The following is a 22,165-nucleotide window of genomic DNA, read 5'->3' as shown; positions in this document are numbered from 1 at the left end:
TAAAGTCTAGGATTAGGAATGAAACCCAGGTCTATCTAACTAAAAGCGTAAGCCCCCCACACAAGGGGATGGGGTTGGGGAAGGGGAGATGTGTGAGAAACACCATCTTCCATGGCCTCCCGGGCTGCGGCCCCAGGGAGGTGAACATCACCGTAGAAATGATTCCATATCTTCAAATCAAACTTCAGAGTGGAGAGGTCACGGAGGTCACTGGGCAATGGGGACGGGTGATTAGCTCGCTGACAGCCCTTGACTCGAAACCTGCCAGCTCTCTCAGCCTGTGCCTCCGTGATCACCTGGCTGCGTCCTGGAAACTACCCAGTCATACCAGGCAGGTGGCTCGCCCCTCCTCCCGGGGTTGAGGAAGCAGGAAAAGGTGGCAGTGAGAGGCAGTGGGCAGTTCTGCTGGGCTATGGTGGCCGGATCCCCAGCTAGGATGGGCTCTCTCTGGGGCCTGCTGCTGCCCCTTTTCTTCTTCTGCTGGGAGGCCGGGGCCCCCAGGAGCTCTGCAGGTATGGAGGTGAGAGGGGGCCTGTGGGCTTCTCTCCTGATAGGGCTCTGGGGCTGAGTTTCTGTTCTGGCAGCCCTTTGTGGGTGAGGGTAGCTCTCTTGGGTTAATTATAATTAACCTTAAGGCTATATATGAAATATTACTATAGCTGATAAAGAGCGTGCAAATGGCAGTGTGTCAGCTTAGGTAATTAACGACACTGCGGTCCGGTCTGTACAAATGAGCGACGTCATTGTGAGGTCGCTGTGGGTGTGTCTTTACGCCTGTGGGAGTATGTGTAAGCGGGGTGGGGAGGGTAGGGGGCGAGGGAGGGGTGGGCTGGTAATAAATCTGACTAAAGCCCAAGAATGTGGCTTGACAAGATTCTAACTCCTCCAAGTTTACTTTCCAGCGCAGATTTCCTTTAAAGAACAGTTTTTGCGTGAAAAGTCTGACTATCACAGACGGCTTGGGGAGGTGGATTCTGAGAGAGGGGGTGCTTTCATGGAAGAAGAGAACTAACACTGATCTGTAACAGGAACTGTGCCAACCTTGTCAAATGCCTTATCTTTTTTTAAATCGACTTTATTTTTTAGAGCCATTTAGGTTCACAGCAAAATTGAGTGGAAAGTAGAGTTCCCATATACCCTTATGCACTATCTTTTTAATCCTCAAAATAACCCTATGAGAGAGATACGATTCTTATTCTTACCCCACTCCCGCATCCTCCCTTAAACGTGAGGAGACTGAGGTTTACCAGGATTCAGTAGCCTGTCTGCAGAGCCAGGGTTTCATTCCAGGCATCCGTAACCATTGGACCACACCGCCTCCTGCAGGTTCTCACGATCTATCACGCTTGTGCTGCACATTTTACGTTTAATTTAATTTAATCTTCACAACCCTATGAGATGGAAACCTCTACCTCCATTTCACAGATGAGAAAATGCAGCCTTGGACCCGGGAGGCCTGGCCAGGGTCACATGGTTGGGAAGAGGCAGAGCAAGCAGCAGAGAGGGGACCCAAACTCAGGTCCAAAGTGCACAGGCTTTCTTCTCCACCTGTTTGATGTGAGGAATGGGCCAGGAGAGCTGCAACATTCTGGAGCCGTGAGGGCCCGGCAGGCTTTGCTCTGTGGGAGAAGCCCCCTGGTGTGTAAGAGACTTGGGTGGGGGTTGTGAGAGCCCCAGGGATGAAGAGACTATGGTTTGGGAAGCATCAGGGGCTCTCACAGCAGGATGACACCACGGGGCTCCCAGAAAAAGAAGAAAATGTGTTAGGGGTGGTCCGTGGTCAGACCCCAAGAGCACCACTGTTTGGGCCTCAGGCTGTGTGGGCTGACGCAGAAAGACTGCTTCTGCTGTGTGGGCACCAAGGAGGCTCAGAGAAATGCCTCGGGCTTTGAAGTGGGGAGAAGAAAATATATTCCTGTAAAAGCGTCATTTGCGTGCAGTTAGATTGCACTGGACAGGAAATGTGAGCGAATGCCGTGACCCACTTAATATGCATGTGCGTGCAGTCTGAAATTCTCACTATAGTAAAATTAGGTTGTCGCTCTCGAGTGACTCCATGAGAGGACATGGTCAGGGAGGGGTGCTTCATAACCCCTTGCAGGCTTTGGAATATGAGGGCTTTCCCACTCCCCTCTCCTCTGGTCCTCACCACCACGGCAAGGCAGGCATCGTGACCCTTTTCACAGGGGAGGAAATGGAGGCTGGAAGAGGTCCAGTGAGTGGCTGAGCTGGTAGGAGGCAGAGTCGGGATGTGAACCAGTAAATCATCAGACTCTAGAGCTCGTAGGCAACAGACCCGGGGCTGGAACCCTGTCTCTTGCTTCCTGGCCCAGTGCTCTTTCATCCTTCAGTGGGAGACACAGGAAGACAAGCTGAGGACCTGGGGCCCCGTCCTGACACCCTAGATAGAGGTGACCAAACGGTCTTGGCCCTCCTTTGGGTCCTTGGGTACTTTTGGGCCAGTAGATCTCAGTAAAGACCATTTTGAATCACCAGAATGCCAGAGAAGGGGGCTTTTATTTTGATCCTTTTCCTTCCAAAAGTAGGGTTACTAGATAAAATACAGGGCATCCACTTAAATTTAAATTTCAAGTAATGAAGTTTTTTTAGTATGTCTCAAATATCACATGAGAAATACACATACTAAAAAAATTATTTTTTGTTAAAGTTATTCCTTGTTTATCTGAAATTTAATTCAAAATTAACTGGTCATCCTGTTAATTATCCTTTTTCTATTGCAAGATCTGGCAACCCTCCCCAAGAGGCTCCTTGGCCCACTTACAGAGAGAGCCTGGCCCCCTTGGTAGACAGGGGAGGCGCCCTTGCCAGCCCACAAAAGACCCCATTGTAGCCTCCCTCAGGGTGGTGAGCGCCCGCTGGCCCTCCATTCCCACAATGTCAGGGGTCGGTCAAGTGAACAGAGACCCTCTGCCCTATGGAGAAATGCCAGGAGCATCTTTCTAAAAAAAGTGAAGTTTTGCCTCACCTGGCTCCCTGTTACCTATGGAAAATGCTTGGTACGTCGTTTCCACAGTTCAGGAGTTCTGTCGTCTTAGGCCTATGTTCAGGAGAGGCTGGGGCGGGGCTGGGAAACTTGCCCCTTTTCCCTTGCTAGAGCCCCAAGGCCCCCGCCTGCTCCCCTCCCTCCTGGAGCCACCACCACCCACACTGCCTCTGGAGGGTCTTCTCCGCCAGTCCTCTCAGCTGCCTCTGAGCACAAAACCACAGATGTTTCTTGTATTCGAAAAGTTTTTTACTTCCATGGGGAAACATTTGCTGGATGAGAAAAGTATCCAAGGGAAAGCGACAAGGATTCTTTCAGAAAGTTCTGAGAGTCGTGGTCCCTGCCCTGCAGTTCTTGGCTCATTTGGACTTCTGACTTCTTTGCTTCCCCTTGAAGCTGGATCCTGGCCCCACACATCCCCTTTGACGGCTTCAGACCAATAACCAACTAGATTCTGGGGCTTGCTTGCCTTAAGTGGGCCATCAGAGGACATCAGTCAGCGTGGTCCCAGTTACGTGGCTGCCGCACAGGACTTCCCGATACTGCCTCCTTCTTCCTTGTATATATAGATGAAAAATAGGTCAAAGCAACTCCCTCTCCCCACCCTCCTCCTAGCTGTGCCCAGGCCATAAACACAAGAGCTTGTGTGAAGTCAGTCCACTGGGACGCATGGCTCACAAAGATGGTTTTACCCAACACAGGCCCCAGCACCAGTGGACCAGGCCCTTTGGTGACAACGAGCCACACAGAAGTGCCTGCTGTGACTCCAGGAGTCAGAACAAGCTCAGAGGGAGCCTTCCAGACCACTGACCTTGCTGAGACCTCTGTGCCAAGCCACATCCCTCTGGAAAGTCATCAAACCCTGAGGACCCAGACCTCTCACAGTACCTTAATCCCAGGCAGCACCATTCCAGAAGCAGAGACCACGGAAACCAGGACCATTAGTCTTGCAGCAGAGACCAGGGCCCTCACAAAAAGAACACCTTCCAAATTCATGGTCGTGATGACCCCTCCTATGGAGACAACAGCCACAAGCGACAACCCCACGAGAACTGGAATGACCACAGTGCAGATTGTTACAGGCAGTGATCTCTTGGAAGCGGCCTTTGACACCCTTTGTACTGATGACAGCTCTGAAGAGGCAAAGAGGATCAGAACTAGTGCCTTGACATTGGCTCAGATCCTCACAGAAGCCAAGGCCCTTACGTTGGAGAGCAGCACCTCCTCTGACAGCTCAGTTCCAGCCATCACCACCTCACAAGTCCTGGCACCTCATGTCACTGCTCCGGCGAAAGCCTTGGTTGCCTCCACCATCTCTGACATTGAGGTTACCAATGGCAGCGTTATGGAAACGGAAACAACTGCCAGCATCCCTAAGACCTCAGACACAGCTTACAGCCCCGCAGGAGGAAAGGCCCTGTCCACTCCCGAGGTGTCAGCTTTGCCCAACCCCACTGAAGCGAAATCACACCTCACCGAGACCACGACCTCGGCGGAGGCCTCGTCTACCGCCAGCACCGCAGAATCGGCCACACATGACACCACAGTTGAGACCCCACTCCCTGCTACTAGCACCACAGAAAGAGAAACAACAGCAGCTGAGGCCACCACCCCTAGTGGAACTTGGGCGACTGTCAGCGTGAACCCTGTGGAAGAAGTCTCAGCCCTCTCTGCTGAGACGACAAGCCACACTGAGGTCCCAGGAGCATTTACAGTCTCCACAGAGGCTGGGTCAACAGTGGGCAAAGGGACTTCCCTTGCTACGGTCTACAGCCTCTCCGAAGGAATTACCATCAAGAGCTCCACCCGCTCAGAGACTTCCACCACAGACAGCAGGACCAACGGGCCCATCCCCGACTGCACGAGGCCTCTTCCTTCTGTCCATCCGACTACAGCCGACAGCAGCCAAGAAGAAAACACCACCTTAGCCAAGACCACAGCCTCAGCGAAGACCTTGAAGACAGCCAGCACAACCAGAGGGCAGCCCCCAAAAGCCGTGCCCACTACTGCTCAGACAAGGGGGACCACAGAAGTTCCTGCAAGTAAGTGGCTCCCCCATGTGTGATCTTTGGGGTTTGGGGTTTGGAGTCTCCAAGATGTCAACATGCTTAAGGAGCAGAAAGGAAAGAAGGGTCTGGGTGACTATTCTGAGCCCTGTCTCTGATGTCGCCTCTTCATGATCTTCTAGTGGTTCTTCCCAAAACGAGTAACAAGCAGAGTGAGGGTGGTGTATGGAGAGAGTGTGGGGCTGCAAGTTTGGAGAAATAGTTTGAGATCTTGGCTCTGCCCGCAACAACCTGAGTGACCTAGGACAGGTCCCTTTCCCTCTCTGGGCCTCAGTTTCTCCACCAGTAGCTGGAGGGGGTGCAGTGGACAGTAATGAGGTCCCTCCCAGCTCTGCCCTTCTATGAAGTTAACTGTTGAGTAACTACTGTGCACCAGGCAAGGCCCCTAGTTTTGTTTAAAAGACACAGCCCTCGTGCTCTGGAAGCCTCTGTTTCAGCCAGAGCCACACAGAGGGGCACCATGTGGGCGTCTGGCCCAAGTTGCTGCCTTCTGAGCAGCTAGGACCCCATGAAAGGGCGGCTCACTGGATGTCCTTGCTGGGTTTGGTGCCATAGAGGGTGACTGAAAATAAATAAGCAACCTGGGCGAAGGTTTGGGACTTTAAAGCTGCGTCTCTGAGACAACAGATGGTTCTCGGGGAAGAAGTCCCCTGTCAGAGGCTGCTTGGTCAGCCCAGCTCCTGGTCAGCCTGTAACCTCCGTCCCCGCTTCCATCGCTCTGTCCTTGTACCTCATCCCTGCCATAGCCGCAGTTTGCCCTGCCTTTCTGGGGAAGTGAAATAAAAATATTAATCACTACCACCTTACCGAGTATCTTTTGTATTCCAGGCAGAGGGGATATAAAAATATTTCACAACCAGGAAGCACTGGCACCAGCTGAATGTTCTCTCTGATGCCAGGCAGTGTCCTATGAATCTAGCATGTGATATCTCCTCTGATTAAATCTTCCAAACCACCTTATGAGGTGGCTGTTATCACCCATCTGACAGCTGAGGAAGCAGATTTAAAGATGGTAAAAGACTGCTGTGGGATCCCAAATGAAGGTCTGATTCCAAAACTTATAGTCTCCTATTGTGCTTTTATTTTTAAAAGTTCAATTATTAATATATTTTTATTTTAAAATGCTTTTCTTTATTATTTGTTGATTAGGTGATACACTGACATGATTTAAAATTCAATAGGTAAAAAGGGTACCCCATACAAGGCCTTCCTCCCACTGCGGTCCCCCAACTACCCAGTTTCCTCACGCACATAACCGATGGTATCACTTTCTTGTGAATCGTCTTCTGGACGTGAAATGTGCATTTGGAAGCATAAAAAGGAGGATGGTAGATATAGGTATAGATAGATGTCTTTCCTCCTTTTTACACAGGTGGAGCATACGATAAACACAGATCTCTGAGATGAAGCCACTCTTTTTTATGGCTGCTCAGTATTCCATTTTGTTTTACCTTAATTAATTTTTTTATTTGAGGAAGATTAGCCCTGAGCTAACATCTGCTGCCAATCCTCCTCTTTTTGCTGAGGAAGACTGGCCCTGAGCTAATATCCGTGCCCATCTTCCTCTACTTTATATGTGGGATGCCTGCCACAGCATGGCGTGCCAAGTGGTCCATGCCCACACCCGGGATCTGAACTGGTGAACCCCAGGTCGCTGAAGCAGAACCTGCGCACTTAACCGCTGTGCCACCAGGCCGGCTCCTACCTTAATTAATTTAACCAGCCCTCTATGGATGGACATTTAGGTTGTTTTCAGTATTTTGTTATGACAAACAGTGTTGCATAAATAGTACATTTTTCACATGTGTGTTATTTTCTGGATCAATTCTACTGATGTTCTAATAGGAAGAAATGACTCCAAGGTGGCAGGTAAAGGCAGGCCAATTAGAGCTCAACAAAACGGAGAACTCGCCTACAGAGCTGCTAAGTCAGGATGGCTTCCAACTTAGAACTGGAAGAATTGGCTGAGGGCATCCCTCAGAAAGCCAGCCTCTCTCCATCATTCTCCCCAGCTGGGCCCTTTCCCAACAGCCCTATCCAGGACCTCCAGGCCTTGAGAACGTTCTAGATCCACTTTCATTTCTCCTTCCTCACACTAGACTTTTGGCTTCTCTGAATGTGAATGGAGCCTTTAACCATCATTTCCCTCACTCTTGTTGGGAAGACACTACACTGGGCCCGATTATTGGAGAGGGAATCCAGCGAATCCTCCTTCTCTTTGCAGTAAGTGTGAGATCCCACATGAACACAGACACGTTTACACATGAGAGCGAGCACGTATATACAGAGGGGGGCTGGGGGCTGGGTAGCAGAGTCACGTCTTGCTTCCTGAACTGACTTACCCATATTTTCATCTTCCTACTGTTCTTAACTTGCAGGTGGGGATGGAGGCTTCCTCCTCCTGCGGCTAAGCGTGGCCTCCCCGGAAGACCTCACTGAGCCCAGAGTGGCAGAGAGGCTGATGCAGCAGGTGAGTGGGCGCTTCCTGGGCCAGGGGAGTGGAGGAGAGTGAGAGGTTCCTGGAGACCCCAGGGAAGATCTGCAGGAAGAAGAGGAGCAGCTGCTGCGCTTGGGCGGGGTCTAGTTTCTCTCTGGGTGTTAGGAGCTAAATCTAAGGAGCCCCGCCTGACGTTTCCTGAGTTCTGAATTTGCCTTCTCTGCTTTGTAAAAAATTCTTCCCCTCATTCCCAAGGTCCTCAGGCCCTAGGAAGTTCAGGCCTTCTGGTCCCTGGGAGAAGGTCAATGATATTAATGGGCAGATAGGCAGGATTTTTGGTTGCAAATGGCAGAAATCAACTCAATGTAGCTTACACAGAAAAAGCAAGATATTGGCTGAGAAACCTAGAAGTGGCTGTTCCAACTTCAGTTGTGGCTGGATCCAGCAGCTCAACCATGATCATCAGGATTTTCTCTTTCTCTCCCTCCCTCAGCTCCACTCCCTTCGTTCTTCAGAGTCTCTCTCCATATGTAAGGAAAGATGGCTGTGACAACCCTAGATTCGCAAAGCACTGCCCTCTCCCAAGATCTGCATATCAAACTAGGGAAAGACTGATCTCACCGGCCTGTAGGGGCCCCCATGACTGACAGCCTGACCTGACCCACATGGAATGGGAAGGACAGGCCCCAAAGGAAATAGGGATGTTAGGCAGAAAAATCCCATGGGTGTACGCTCTAGATGGGGACCAAAATTGGGATGTATTTGTACAACAGGTTGGGAAAATTCTCCTAAAACCCAGATCACCGGACACAGCTTCCAGTGGTGAAATTCAGGAATCAGGGCTTTGGGGGATGGTGTGAACCAATGGAAGGTTAGAATAAGTCAGCTCAGCCTAGCTCCTGTGCCCACATCTTGCTGCCAGGGGTGAGAAAACAGAAGATCTGGGCTCTTGAAGTTCTCTTAGTGGAAGGGGGGTCCACTGGGACTCCCATAATAAGGAGTTCTCTGAACACAGCATAGGGGTTTTGAAGTAGGACAGCCAAATATAGGACAAATACCCACTGCACATGATGACTAAAGTAGCAAGTGTGAATCCTAACCTAAGAGAGAAGCCAGGCTTGTGTCAGATCCGAGCCCCCCCAACTGGAAGCTATTTCAGGGGTCAGAAAGAAGCCAGGGAGATAGAAGCGGGTCAGGAGCTGAGGTGCAGAAACCAGGCCATGTGGGTGCCGGGCATCAGTTCTTCTTGGGCGCTGGCCACTGGCGTAGGGCTCAGGGGTCAGAGAAACAATAAGCTTTGGAGCCAGATAGATCTGGGTGTGAAGTCCAGTTCCTAACTGTATGACCTTGGGTAAGTGACTCCATAGCACTTTCCTCCCTTATAAAGTGAGGCTAATACTACCTGCTTTATAGGGTTACTGTGCGGTAATTCTACGACATAATGTGCATGAAGCACCCAGGCCTTGCCCAGCCCCCAGGAGGCTCAGGAAGTGCTGCTGGCCTCCTCATTCCTTCTCTCCTATGGTCCTTTCCTGTCCTTGGCCTGTGGTGAGCTCATGGGCCAGATGCGCTGGAGGTACCACCTGTTCCTTTTGCCCTCCAGCTCCTCCATGAACTGCACATCCACATGCCACGCAGCCAAGTCTCCCTGCTGCGCATCAGGAGGGGCTGAAGAAGACCAGCTGCAGCCAGGCGTGCCCACGTGCCAAAGGGGGGACCTAGGGCCTAGGCCCCACCGCAGGCTGGAGCCACGTTACTGTGCCGAGATGCACCTGGAAGGTTCCCACAGAGGTCAACTGACCTAAGCTCTTACCCCAGACCTGGCAGCCGGACCCTGGCTCACATAGGCCTGAGTGCATGTGGGTGGGGAGGGGGCCTTCCCAGTTCCAGAGGTGTCCTTGGACTTCCCACAGCACACGTGTTGTGTTTAAGTAAAGAGTGACCTGATCACCTACCTGTCACTTGCTGCATGCTTCCATCCGACGTTAAAATCACATTCAGTGTGGCCTGGAGGTTATCTATTTCACCTGTACATTTCTTGACATTTTATGACACAAGGATTTTGTGCATCCTCACTGCTACCTCCCTCCTTCGTGCTCCCTGGCTCTTGGTTTGCACCTTGATGACAGCGCTGACTGAGGCTGGCCTGGAGGCTGCTGAACTGTGAGCTCCTTCAGATCAGGGACCCTATTTGTATCTCGGTGTCCCTTGAATGCAGGAGGGTGCCTGGCCTGTAGTAAGATCACAGAGAATGTTTGCTGAGTTGACTTGCGTTTCAAATTCTGGATGCAAGCAGATTTAAAAGAAGGTCTGTAATACTCAATTATTCCTCCCCCGTAGCTCAAACTCATGTTATTATTTTTTTTAAATTAAAAGTGGCATATTTTTTTCTATTGTAAAAGTAAAACTTGCCCGAGATTTTAAAATTCTGAAAAATTCAAAAGGACCAAGAAAAAAAAAAAGAAATAGGAAGAGGAGGGGAAGAGAAAGAAAAAAAATTTCTAATATCCCACCTCTGAAATACAGCCATTGTTAATGTATATATTCAACCTCTCCACTTGGTCTAAGAGATACCCCATATTCAACATTTCCAAAATCAAAGCTCTAATCTTTTCCCCTAAACCTGCTCTGCCTGCATCTTCCTCATCTCAGTTAATGCCAGTTGCATCCTTCAGTTGCTCAAGCCAAAATCCTGGGAACCCTCTCTGTTTCTCTGTTTCTTTTACATTTTACATCCAGTTCATCAGGAAACTCTGTCGGCTCTACTGTAGTCAAAATATGCCCAGAATCCGACCCATCCTCACCATCTCCGCTGCTCTCACCTGGTCCAGGCTGCCATCGTCTCTCACCTGGAGTACTAATATCCTCCTAACAGTCTCCCTGTTTCTAACTTTGCCCTCCAGCCCTAGTCTAGTCCCAGCACATCAGCCAGAGCTGTCTTTTTATAGGGTCACACAGACCATGCCACTCCTTTGCTCCAAACTCTCCCCTTTCATTCAGAGAAAAAGCAAAGTTCCTACAACGGCCTGCAAAGCTGTACACGATCGGCAGCCCTCCACCAGCCTCTTGAACTTGCTCCCTGCCCTCCAGCCACGCTGACTTCCTTGCCATTCCTTGGATGCATGCTCCCGCCTCGGGACCTCTGCATGCGTTGCTCAGTTTAGAATGCTTCTCCTCCAGGTAGCCACTTGGCTAACTCCACATCCTTCACCTTCTCAGGGGGTCTACCTGACCACCTCCTCTGCTTTGACTTTCTTCATAACACTGATCACAGCCTAACGGAACACATATTTTTTGCATTTGTCTTGTTTATTATCTGTCTCCCTCAACTAGCATGAGTTTGCTCACTGCAGTCTCCCTAGCGTCTGGGACAGTGCCTCGCACATATAAGGTGCTCAGTAAATACTGGTTAAATGAAGGAAGGAAATAACAAGACAAGATGGATATTGCTCTGAAGGAGGGGAGAATGGCCCCCTTCCTCTTGCAGAGTAGGGCAGAATGAGTTCCCTCAAGTAGGTTGGGCAAAAACAGTTCAAACCTTCATCCCAGCATGTTTGTTGAGCGCCTACAATGGAAGAGAAGCTATGCGGTGTGCCGTGGGGGACTCAAAGATGTCTCTTCTCAAGGGGATTACAGTTAGTAGGGGAGGTTAGACAGGTACAGAAATAACCTGAAAGAACTTATTTACACCATATACTGCAAACCAGAATGTCCTCAACATACAAAGAAAGAAAAGGGCAAAAATACCAGTAGAAAAGGGAACAAATGGCAAGAACAGATGATTTACAAAAGAAGGAATATAAATGCCTCTTTTCCACAAAAAAGAAATGTTGACTTCACTAGCAAAAAACGGTACAATGTGGTATCGCCTATAGTGTGTCAATAGGTAAAGATTTATAAAAATTATAATATCTATATTGCTGTGGGTGTGGGGAAAAGCACTCAAACACTGCTAGTGTGAATGAAATTGGTACAACCTTCTGGAGGACAATCTGATTATTTATCTAAAGCCTTAAACATGTGCATTCCTTTAAGCCAGCAATTTCATTCCTAAGAGTTTATCTTAAGGAAATAATCAAGAATCTGTGCAAAGATCAACAAATAAATATGTTCCTTACAGAACTGTTTATAATAACCAGTAAAAGAAAAAGACAAAACAAAACACAAAAAAGATAGCCTAAGGGAGCCATTTGGTTAATAATAATGCTATTTTATACAATCTTTAGAAGCGTCGTTGGGAAGTATATTTATTAACATGGAAAGAAGTTCGTGAAATATTATTCTGTTCTCTTTTATTTTCCTAAGATGGAACCTTCTTTTCTTTTCTTTCTCCAAACTACTCTTCACGCTGTCTCCAGAGCTTTCCTCTCCAAAATCACAGCTGGTCCTGTGCCTACCTACAGGATGAAACCTCCAGCTTTGTGAATGAGGGTCTTTGTGATACGGCCTTGGCCAATTTTATCAGCTCTGTGTCCTATGGCCCCATTTCCTGTGTCGTATGTTCCTTCCACAGGGAACTTCTCACTACTTCCCAGTCACACTTGCTTTGATCCAGAGTGTTTGCACATCACAATTCCCAGCCCTGGAATGTTCTCCCTCCTTCTGGTCCCTTTGTCTGGAAAACTCCTATTCATGCTTAAAAGCCTACTTCATTTAGCACCTCCTCATGGTGGTTTTCCTCAAATTCCCTAAAGAGGAGCTAGTTTCTTAGTCTCTTTATGTTTCTGTTATATCACTTAACATGCTCTATCATGATTTATTTATTTACAAGTTTGTTAAGTCATATGTGCTTTAGAACAAGCACCATGCAGTATTCACCTCTGTTGCCATAGAACCTAGCACAGCCCTACACATGAAGGGCACTCAAATGTTTGCTGAATGATCAAGAGGATGGCCACATGAGCAGATGACCGTGAAATATGGGCACCGGGCTCTGAAAGTTAGGAAAATAACATTCACTGTTGAAGTCAAATGAAGTTAAAATTTAATGATATAATTATTATTAAGCTGCACTATAATTAAGCATGAATGGAGAGCAGTTTGCATAAATGACTATAACACCACTGTTATATAAATCAAATTCTCAAATAGTTTTTCTTTTCTTGCTTTGCCCTTATTCAAATCGGTGATACCTAGAAAAGTAGATAATTTAATCTTAATTACATACATACAAGGACATACAATGCTGATTACTATTATTAAAAAAGAAACAAATGAAAATAAATAAATAAATAAAATGGAGTCAAGGGGCCAGAAGAGAGAACTCTCATGCACTTGACACTCAACACACACTGTAGAACCCAACAAGAAGAGAGGTACCTCGCACCTCCCACAGGAAGTGATACTACTTACACCCCAGCAGAAGGAAGGAAGGAATTCCTCCTCACCCAGTGACAGCTCAGCCAATGAGAGACTTCCGTAACTCAGCCAATGAAAAGCCACCACACTTTCCCCAGTCTCCTCCAACAGACTTCCTTTACAACAGCCCCTCCCAGCTATATAAAAGAACCTTTCTCTCCTTTCTTTCTCTGGACTCGCCTGTGATTCACCATAGACCATATGTCCTGAATTGTAATGGTTTGGTGTTCCTGAATAAACCCATTCTGCTGGTAAAATAACTGGCTGTTTATTTGTTTGAGATCAACAGTGCTTAATTCTTTTTACTTAATTTTTATTCTTTTTAAAATTAACAAATGTTATTTTTTTAGTAGTTTTACGTTCACAGCAAAATTGAACCAAAAGTACAGAGTTTCCATATCCCCTCCCTCACACAGACTTAAAACCTCCCCCACTATTAACATCCCCCACCAAAGAGCATTTGTCAAAAATGAGGAGCCTACGTTGACACGACATTATCACCGAAGTCCGGAGTTCACATTAGGGTTCACTCTTGGTGGTGGACGTTCTATGGGTTTTGACAAATGTATAATAATATGCATCCACTATTGTAGTACCCTATAGGGTATTTTCACTGCCCTAAAAATGCTCTGTGCTCTTTCTATTCCCCCTTCCCTCCCCTCTAATCCCTGGCAACTACTGATCTTTTTACTGTTTCCATAATTTTGTTTTTTCCATTATGTCATACTTGGAATCATAAGATACGTAGCCTTTTCAGATTGGCTTCTTTCACGTAATAATATGCATTTAAGTTTCCTTTGTGTCTTTTCATGGCTTGATAGCTCGTAGCTTTTTAGTACTGAGCAATACATCTCTGGATGTACCATAGTTTATTTATCTGCTCATCTACTGAAAGACATCTTGTTTACTTCCAAGTTTTGGAAATTATGAATAAAGCTACTATAAACATACATGTGCAGGTTTCTGTGTGGACGTGTTTTCTACCCCTTTGGGTAAATACCAAAAAGTACAATTGCTGGATCATATGTTAAGAGTATGTTTAATTTTGTAAGAAACTGCCAAAATGTCTTCCAAAGTGCTGTACCATTTCTCATTCCCAGCAGCGATGAATGAGAGTTCTTGCTGCTCCACATCCTCACCAGCCTTTGGTACTGTCAGTGCTCTGGATTTTGGCCATTCTACTAGGTGTGTAGAGGTATTTCTTTGTTGTTTTAGTTTGCAATTCCCTAATGACATATGACGTTGAACACCTTTTCATATGCTTACTTACCGTCTATATATCTTACTTGGTGAGGTCTATGTTCAGGTCTTTTGTGCTTTTTTGTTTCTTTCTTTTTTGGTGAGGAAGATTGATCCTGAGCTAACATCTGTTGCCAATCTTCCTCTTTTTGCTTAAGGAAGATTGTTGCTGAGCTAACATCTGTGCCAATCTTCCTCTGTTTTGTATGTGGGATGCTGCCATAGCACGGCTTGTTGAGCAGTGTGTAGATCCATGCCCAGGATCTGAACCCGTGAACCCCGGGCTGCTGAAGTGGAGCACACAAACTTAACCACTAAGCCATGAGGCCAGCCACTTTTGCTTATTTTTTTTTTTTAAGATTTTCTTTTTTCTTTTTCTCCCCAAAGCCCACCAGTACGTAGTTGTGTATTTTTAGTTGTGGGTCCTTCTAGTTGTCGCATGTGGGGTGCTGCCTCAGCATGGTGTGATGAGCGGTGCCATGTCCGTGCCCAGGATTTGAACTGGCAAAACCCTGGGCCACCAAAGCAGAGCACGGGAACTTAACCACTCAGCCACGGGGCCGGCCCTCCACTTTTGCTTATTTTTTAATCAGCTTGTTCATTTTCTTATTATTGAGTTTTAAGAGTCCTTTCTATATTTTGAATAACAGCCCTCTATCAGGTGTGTCTTCTGCAAATATTTTCTCCCAGTCTGTGGCTTGTCTTCTCATTCTTTTCACGCTGTCTGTCACAGAGCAAGAGTTTTTAATTTTAATGAATTCCAGCTTATCAATTCTTCATGGATCATGCTTGTGGTGTTGTATCTGAAAAGTCATTGCCACAGCCAGAGTCATCTAGGTTTTCTCCTATGTTATCTTCTAGGAGTTTTATGGTTTTGCGTTGGACATTTAGGTCTATGATCCATTTTTAGTTAATTTTTGTGAAAAGTGTAAGGAGGTCTGGGTCTAGATTCTATTTTTCTTTTTTGTGTGTGAAGATTGACCCTGAACTAACATCTGTGCCAGTATTCTCCCATTTGGTATGTGGGATGCGCCATGGCTTGATGAGTGATGTGTAGGTCTGCACCCGGGATCTGAACCTGTGAACCCCAGGCTGCTGAAGTGGAGAATGTGAACTTAACCACTACGCCACTGAGCCAGCCCCTAGACTCATTTTCTTGCATGTGGATGTTCAGCTGTTCTAGTACCCTTCGTTGAAAAGGCAACCTTTGCTTCATTGTGGTACCTTTGCTTGTTTGTCAAAGATTAATTGACTATATTTATGAGGGTCTATTTCTGGTCTCTGTATTCTGTTCCACTGATCTACTTGGTCTATTCTTTTGTCAACACCACACTGTCTTGATTACTGTAGTTTATAAAGTACTTACTTAAAAATAACTCTTGAAGTTGGGTAGCACAAGTCCTCCAACTTTGTTCTTCTTCAAACTGAGTTGGCTATTCTGGGTCTTTCTCCTCCCCATATAAACTTTAGAATCAGTCTGTCAATATCTACAAAAAGTCTTGCTAGGATTTTAATGGGGATTGCATTGAATCTATAGATCAAGTTGGGAAGAACTAACATCTTGACAATATTGTCTTTCTATCCATGAACATGGAATATCTCTCCATTTATTTAATTCTTTGCTATCGTTCATCAGAGATTTGTTGTAGTTTTCCTTAGATAGATCTTGTACATATTTTGTTAGATTTATACCTAAGTATTTAATTCTGGGAGTTGCTAATGTAAATGGTAACGTGTTTTTAATTTCAAATTTCATTTGCTCATTCCTGGTATATAAGAAAGCAATTGATTTTTGTACATTAACCTTGCATCCTACAACCTTGCTATAATCGCTTATTAGTCCCAGGAGCTTTTTAAAAAATTCTTTTGGATTTCCGACATAGATGATCATGTCATCTGTGAACAACGACAGTTTTATTTTTTCCTTCCCAATCTGTATACCCTTAATTTCCTTTTTTTGTCTTATTGAATTAGTTAGGATTTCCAGTACAATGTTGAAAAGCAGTGGTGAAAGGGGACATCCTTGCCTTGTTCCTGATCTTAGCTGGAAAGCTTTGAATTTCTCACCATTAAGTTTGATGCTGCCATAGGTTTTTGTTGTTGTTGTTGTTTTGTTTTGTCTTGCTGAGGAAGATTTATCCTGTGTTAACATCCATCGCCAATCTTCCACTTGTTTTTGCTGGAGGAAGATTGTCCCTGAGCTAACATCTATGCCAATCTTCCTCTATTTTGTATGTGGGTCACTTCCACAGCATGGCTGTGGATGAGCTGCGTAGGTCTGTGCCCAGGAACTGACACTGGGCCACCAAAGTGGAGCATGCCAAACTTTAACCACTGGGCCATAGGGCCAGCCCTGCTATAGGTTTTTTTGTAGTTTTTTTTTTTTTTATCAAGCTGTGGAAGTTCCCCTCTCTTCCTAGTTTGCTGAGAGTTTTGATTATAAATGGGTGTTTGATTTTGTCAAATGCTTTTTCTGCATCTATTGATATGATCATGAGATTTTTCTTCTTTAATCTGCTCATGTCATATATTACCTTAATTCATTTTTGAATATGGAACCAGCTTTGCATACCTAGGATAAATACCATTTGATTGTGGTTCTTTTTATTCATTGTTGGATTTGATTTGGTAAATTTTTTTGAGGATTTTTGCATCTATGTTCATGAGAGATATTGGCATATAGTTTTGTTTTCTTGTGATGTCTTTTTCTGGTTTTGGTATTAGGGTAATGCTGGCCTCATAGAATGAGCTGGGAAGTATTTCCTCTGCTTCAATCTTCTGAAAGATATTATAGAGAATTGGTAGAATTTCTTCCTGAAATGTTTGCTAGAATTAACCAGTTAACCAATTTGGGCTATGCACTTAATTATTGATAAATGAATGCTGGGATAAAATGAATGTGGTTTTATATGGAGAAACTTGGTTACACTTTGGGGCACTTGACATAAAGCTATAGCCTTGTACATATGAGAGGGGATTCATCTGTTAGAAGTCATTCTCTATGTAAAGCATACAGTTCAGAGTCTCTGCTCAGATCAAAGATCATGTTTCTCTGGGAACTTTCTCCAACACCACTTGTTCACTTACAAGAGTGAGCCTGGGCACCAGGTTTGTATGATGTGACCTCCTTTCCTACCCTATGGCCACACTTGATTGGACCAGGGATAGACAATTGACATAAGCTGGACCAGTCAGATTCTCTCTTCATGGACTTGGGATTTAGGACCAAGAGGCAGGTCCCCAGTTTCTGCATAGAGTTAGAATTGAGGTGCTCTAGACCACAGGAGCTGTGGACCAGTTGTTGTTGGAGTTGTTGCACCAGATACGTGTAAAGGTCTGCCTGCTAAGAGAGAAGGACCACGTGGAAACTGATCAGGTTGCTGGGAACAAGCACACAGAGTGGGACTGAGGAACTGTCCGGGGAAAAGCTCAGAAGACTCCACCTGGGACCCATGAAAGGTCACAAAAAGTGTATCAGGGCTTGGGTACCCCAGGTCTAAGGATGGGGTGGGTCCCATGCTTCTCGAGTTGGTTCCTGGAAAGGGAGCTCAAATGGCTTAACCCCTCCTCCAGGGAACACAGGCAGCGGGGACAGGAACCAAACAGGAAAAGGCACTGTGTATTTATGCTCCTGAAACTGATGGACAGAGCAAGGCAGGGACAGGTCCTGGGAGAGAGTTGAGGATACTCCATATGGGAGCCTGTCTACCGTCCTCCTCAGAGGGCACAGCTTTGGCTTGTGTTGGGAGGAGGGGAAGAAAGTGCTTTGGAGGCTGAAGCAAGGATCTAAGACTGGGATGGAGCAACTGAACTTCCCAATGTGCAGTAACTGAGGGCCGAAGCAGGACTGGGTCCCACCCACCTCTGTTCTTCTACACCCTGGGCCTAACCCTTCAGCCACCAGAGGAAAATCACGAATGGAACCCAGGGCTTTGGAAACACAAGATGTCTGGAGGCTTTTATTTAAGTAGACTTTAATTAGAAGTAAACTAAAGAGTTTTGAGTGCAAATGCATTTTGGTTTTTAACTTAGAGCCATCACCCCATTATTAACTATGGCATGTGCGTGTGTGTGTAAGTCGGCGTCCTCGTGGGTATGTGTGTGTGAAAATCCATTCATTTACGTAGTGGGTCTTCATGGCCTCTTTCTGTCCGCCTCTGTGTCTACTGACCAGGAGTGGTTCTGCCTTTATTATTATTCATTCCCATTATTCATTCTCTTTGAAGAATCCTGAATCGCCTTCAGTCACCTTCCTCTTTCCAGCCTTCCCAAAGCAAGGGCGCCTAGAAGTGTGCGGGTGAGGCTGGGGTGGGTCCTGAGGTATCTAGGCCACAGCTGCCCCTTTGGGGCGAGGCCTCAGCTTTCTGAGTCCAGGGGGTAGGAGTACTGGGCCTTGGAGCAGCCCCAGAAGCGAAGGACCACAAATGTCACGACCCCCAGCAGCAAGAGGGCGCCCAGGGCCCCAAAGAGGATCCCGAAGAAGGCGCCGAGTTTCATGCTCAGGTGCTCACAGCGCTCGCCCCACGACGTGTAGATGGAGAAGGACACACACCTGGGGACAGAGGGAGGGACGCGGTCAGCACCAGAGAGGCGGGCGCCCAGCCTCCCCACCCCTCCTCTCCGCCGGGCCAGAGGCGGTGTTGCACTCTCGCCTCCGGGGAAAGCGGCGGAGTCTGGCCCGGGGCGGGGCAGAACCGGGGCTCCCGGGCTCGGAGGCAGGCGCGGCGGGGAACCCACGCGGCTCGGACCCCTGAGGACTGCGGGAGGGGGCGGGGCTGGCCTCAGGGAGCATGCGCAGTCATAAACCCAGCCCCGCCCCCGAGAGCTGCCCCGGCCCTCGGCTCCGTCTGCAGTCCTTGGACCCGGGAGAGGAAAGGGTTGGGTAGATCTGGAACTTGTGGGGTCGAAGGTAGACGGAGGGCCGTGACATGACGAGAGGGCCCGGGTGGCGCTGCCCTTGTCCTCCTTAGCGGGCCTGCAGACCTAGTGGGCCCCATCACGGGAGCCCTCAGACTTGATGGACCGAGGAGACCTGCCGCGCCAATCTCAAAGGGCCTCCCCTGACTGGTCCTCTTAAGGAGGGGCGGGGCCGGGCCCAGACACAAGACAACGCCTTCTTTTTGCACAAGGAGACAGCAGGGTGCCTACCCAAGAAGCAAAATGAGGTGGAAGAGTTTGGCTTAGGAACCTATATCCTTCCACTTCAGTTACTGGGTACCTTGGGTTCATTATCATCTCTGAGCTGCACTTTCCTCGTCTTTAAAGAGGTGATAATACTTACCGAGTAGCTAGTTTGAGTTTCAGAAGTAACATAGCATCCTTCTTCTCCACACAGAGTGGGCACTCACACATCTTTTCCATTGTCCCTTTTTCTCTGATCCCTGTTCTCTCACTTACAGAGAGATGGATCCTGATTTTCAGACACTGAGAGGTCTCACGGCATTTCTGGACCCTCGCAGTATCTTTGCCCAGCTTGGATTCCCCAGCACTGCCCTCCACCTCCTGCCCCACTCACTTGCAGCTAGGCCCTTGGGGCAGGTGCTGGCATTGACCTCCGTGCTCACAGTAGCCCTGACTGCACGGGGACACGCAGGTGACGCCGCTATGGGGGCTGTAGACCAGGCGGTAGCCCTCGTAGCCATCGCATTTGAAGTAAGTCTCCAGCGTGCTCACGTTCACTGTCAGGGAGGACACACATGAACACGGAAAGCAGTCGATTAACACCAAATCTATGCCTCTTCAACCAAGAATTGCATTGTCACCCATTTAGCCTGAGAAATGATTGGAAAAGCCCACAAATACATTTGCTCACGGATGTCCAGAGCAGCATGGTTTATAATAGCAACAACGTTTAACAGGAGAGGATTTGTTAGCTAAGGAATATTGTGCAACCAGCAAGCTCCACGGTGTGGAAATGCTTGGGTTAAGAGCACATGCTTTGAAGTCAGCCAGACTTGAGTTGACTCTACTACCAGCGAGTTGTGTGATTTGGGGGAAATTTCTTAACTCTTTCAGCCTCAGTTTCCTTATCTTTAAAAGGAAACAATAATAGCAGCTGCTGTGCTGTGAGGTTTAAATGAGATTGTATATGCAGAGCAGTCAGTCCAGTGCCTGACACAGTAACCACCTGACACAGGATCACGGTGCGCATAACGCTGTTTAAACTACGTCCTAACACACTGTATTAAAACATAAAATAATACATCCAATGGGACTCTGTACACAATATGCAAAGTAATATGCTCACAGTCGTTTAAGTAATGAGGAGGTTATGAAACATTAGGTACGATTTGATCCCTTTATTATAAAAGAATATTGATATGTGGGAAGGTTCCTGTGCATAAAAGAAAATTCAGAATGATATGTGCAAAATGGATTCGTCTCTGGGGACTGGTACTACAGGTGATCTTTTTCTCTTCTTTTTGTTAATTTGTGTTTCCTAAAGTTTCTACAATAACATATTGTACTTGTATAATAAAAATTGTGGGGGTTTTTGGTTTGTTTTCTTTAAGAAAAGGCAGAGACAGTTATGGGGTTGTTGTTGCCTTATACCCAGCCCTCCCGGCGACCACACACACAGAGCACTTCAGAGGATCTCACACTGCTGCCCCCGGAGGCCGGCGGCTTAGCCTGCGTGCTAGAAGAAGCTCTTGCTTGATCCCACACCCAAGCCACATAGCAGCTTCTGTTGGGTTTGGCATGTTCTCTGTCTCACTACCCAAACAGGGTAAACTGTTCCTTTCCTTCTCTGGCAAGCTTGCCAACCTGTCTCGTCCGTTCTGGGATAATCAGGGGCTGTCAGAGCTGACAGGGACGTCAGAAATCTCATCCCATTTTCTGGATGCGGGTGTTGAGGCCTGGATTGGGAATGGATTTTGGACAGGGTCACACCCTTTCAAGGAGGGAATACCTCTGCCCCTGGCTCAGGTCTCCAGTCTTCAACTTAATATCCCCCAGCCGGAGGACAAAAGCAAAAGGGATGTCCTTGTTTACGTTTATGAAGTGCAATGGTGTTTTTAACAAAATCATTAACAATTTTATTAAAAGAAAGAAAACCATCAGCAGTGATGGGCAGGCAGGTGGCAGCTGGAGTAACTAACTACTCTGTGAGACTGTACATGCGGGCATTTCTCAAGCAGTATTTTGTGTTCCTGCGCTTGGATCTAGAAAGCTGGTGGGTAAACTGTTCATAATTTCTCTCAAAAATTACACATAAAGCTAAATTAACTTGTTTCTTGCTTGTCTGTGGCCCTCCATAGAATACTTTTCCACCAGGGGTTTGTGTGGGCTGAAAATCTGTGACAGGCTCCCTCCCTTTACCTCCTCCCCTCAGCTATGCTGGACTGTCCCCAATATAGTGACTCACGAGCCATCACACTGCGCACATCTTCCCTGGAGAGGGGCTGGAAGACCACGTTGTTCCTGGGCCCCTCGCTTCTCTTCCACCTCCTGTTCGGGGCCTGGAGGAAGGCCTCCACTATTGCATCCACCAGCCGGTTATTCAAGAAGTCAATGACGGGACCCCGAGGGCGGTACCGGAATGTCGAGGTGACCTTCCAGTGTTGAAGGGTGCTTCCTGTGATGGGATTGCTGTGTGGGAGGGACACAGTGAGAGGCTAAGTAGAGGGGGAGGGGGAGGACCCAGGGACCAGGTGGGGACAGTCCCACTTACATGCGTTCCACTTGGCTGTTCCTGAAAAAGGCCCGTACTTCCAGGTTTCCCAGTCTGTAGGCCACCTAGGGCAGAGGAGGGGGGTTGGGGGCGGTAGGGGTGAGGCCCAGTCCATGAGGGAGACCCCTGCCACTTTAATGCATTTATTCATCCCTGTATGTTTCCTCCGTTGAACGTGAGCCCCAGGACCCCAGAACATCTCACCCATTTCTGCATCCCCACACCCCAGCCTTGCCCAGTGAGTGGCGTGGGTCCCTGCTTAATAAAGTTTGTGGGTGAGTGAAGGACTTTACATACCATCCCCCCTGCTCTTACTATGAAGGGAGGATCTGAAGTGAACGCCCCCTACCTTGCCTCTGATCCCTGCTTCGCCCACTCCTTCTCTCCCC

At 47.4% G+C, this 22,165-nt stretch overlaps 2 protein-coding genes across 5 annotated transcripts in view; one reads left to right on the top strand and one right to left on the bottom strand.

The window, feature by feature from the left end:
* The first annotated feature begins 293 nt into the window (after nt 1-293).
* MUC20 (mucin 20, cell surface associated) lies at nt 294-9,461 on the top strand. Its single transcript, XM_001499753.6, has 4 exons — nt 294-512; nt 3,706-5,046; nt 7,449-7,540; nt 9,111-9,461. The coding sequence occupies exons 1-4, from the start codon at nt 413-415 to the stop codon at nt 9,177-9,179; spliced, it is 1,602 nt and encodes a 533-aa protein (XP_001499803.3). The 5' UTR covers nt 294-412; the 3' UTR covers nt 9,180-9,461.
* Nucleotides 9,462-18,061: 8,600 nt separating this feature from the next.
* Nucleotides 18,062-22,165, bottom strand: part of MUC4 (mucin-4) — a 32,667-nt gene continuing 28,563 nt past the window's right edge. For all 4 annotated transcript variants that reach the window (XM_023623575.2, XM_023623576.2, XM_070243570.1 and 1 more), the window contains 4 exons: nt 21,777-21,841; nt 21,471-21,694; nt 19,620-19,782; nt 18,062-18,656 (listed from right to left, as the gene is read on the bottom strand). In XM_023623575.2, coding sequence (XP_023479343.2) covers nt 18,461-18,656; nt 19,620-19,782; nt 21,471-21,694; nt 21,777-21,841 — 648 coding nt within the window. In that variant the 3' untranslated portion in view covers nt 18,062-18,460. The remainder of the gene's footprint in view (nt 18,657-19,619; nt 19,783-21,470; nt 21,695-21,776; nt 21,842-22,165) is intronic.

This window comes from Equus caballus, chromosome 19 (assembly GCF_041296265.1).
Source record: "Equus caballus isolate H_3958 breed thoroughbred chromosome 19, TB-T2T, whole genome shotgun sequence".
Taxonomy (NCBI): Eukaryota; Metazoa; Chordata; class Mammalia; order Perissodactyla; family Equidae; genus Equus; species Equus caballus.
The sequence above is the reverse complement of the archived record's forward strand: the minus strand, read 5'-3'. Positions and strand labels throughout refer to the sequence as shown.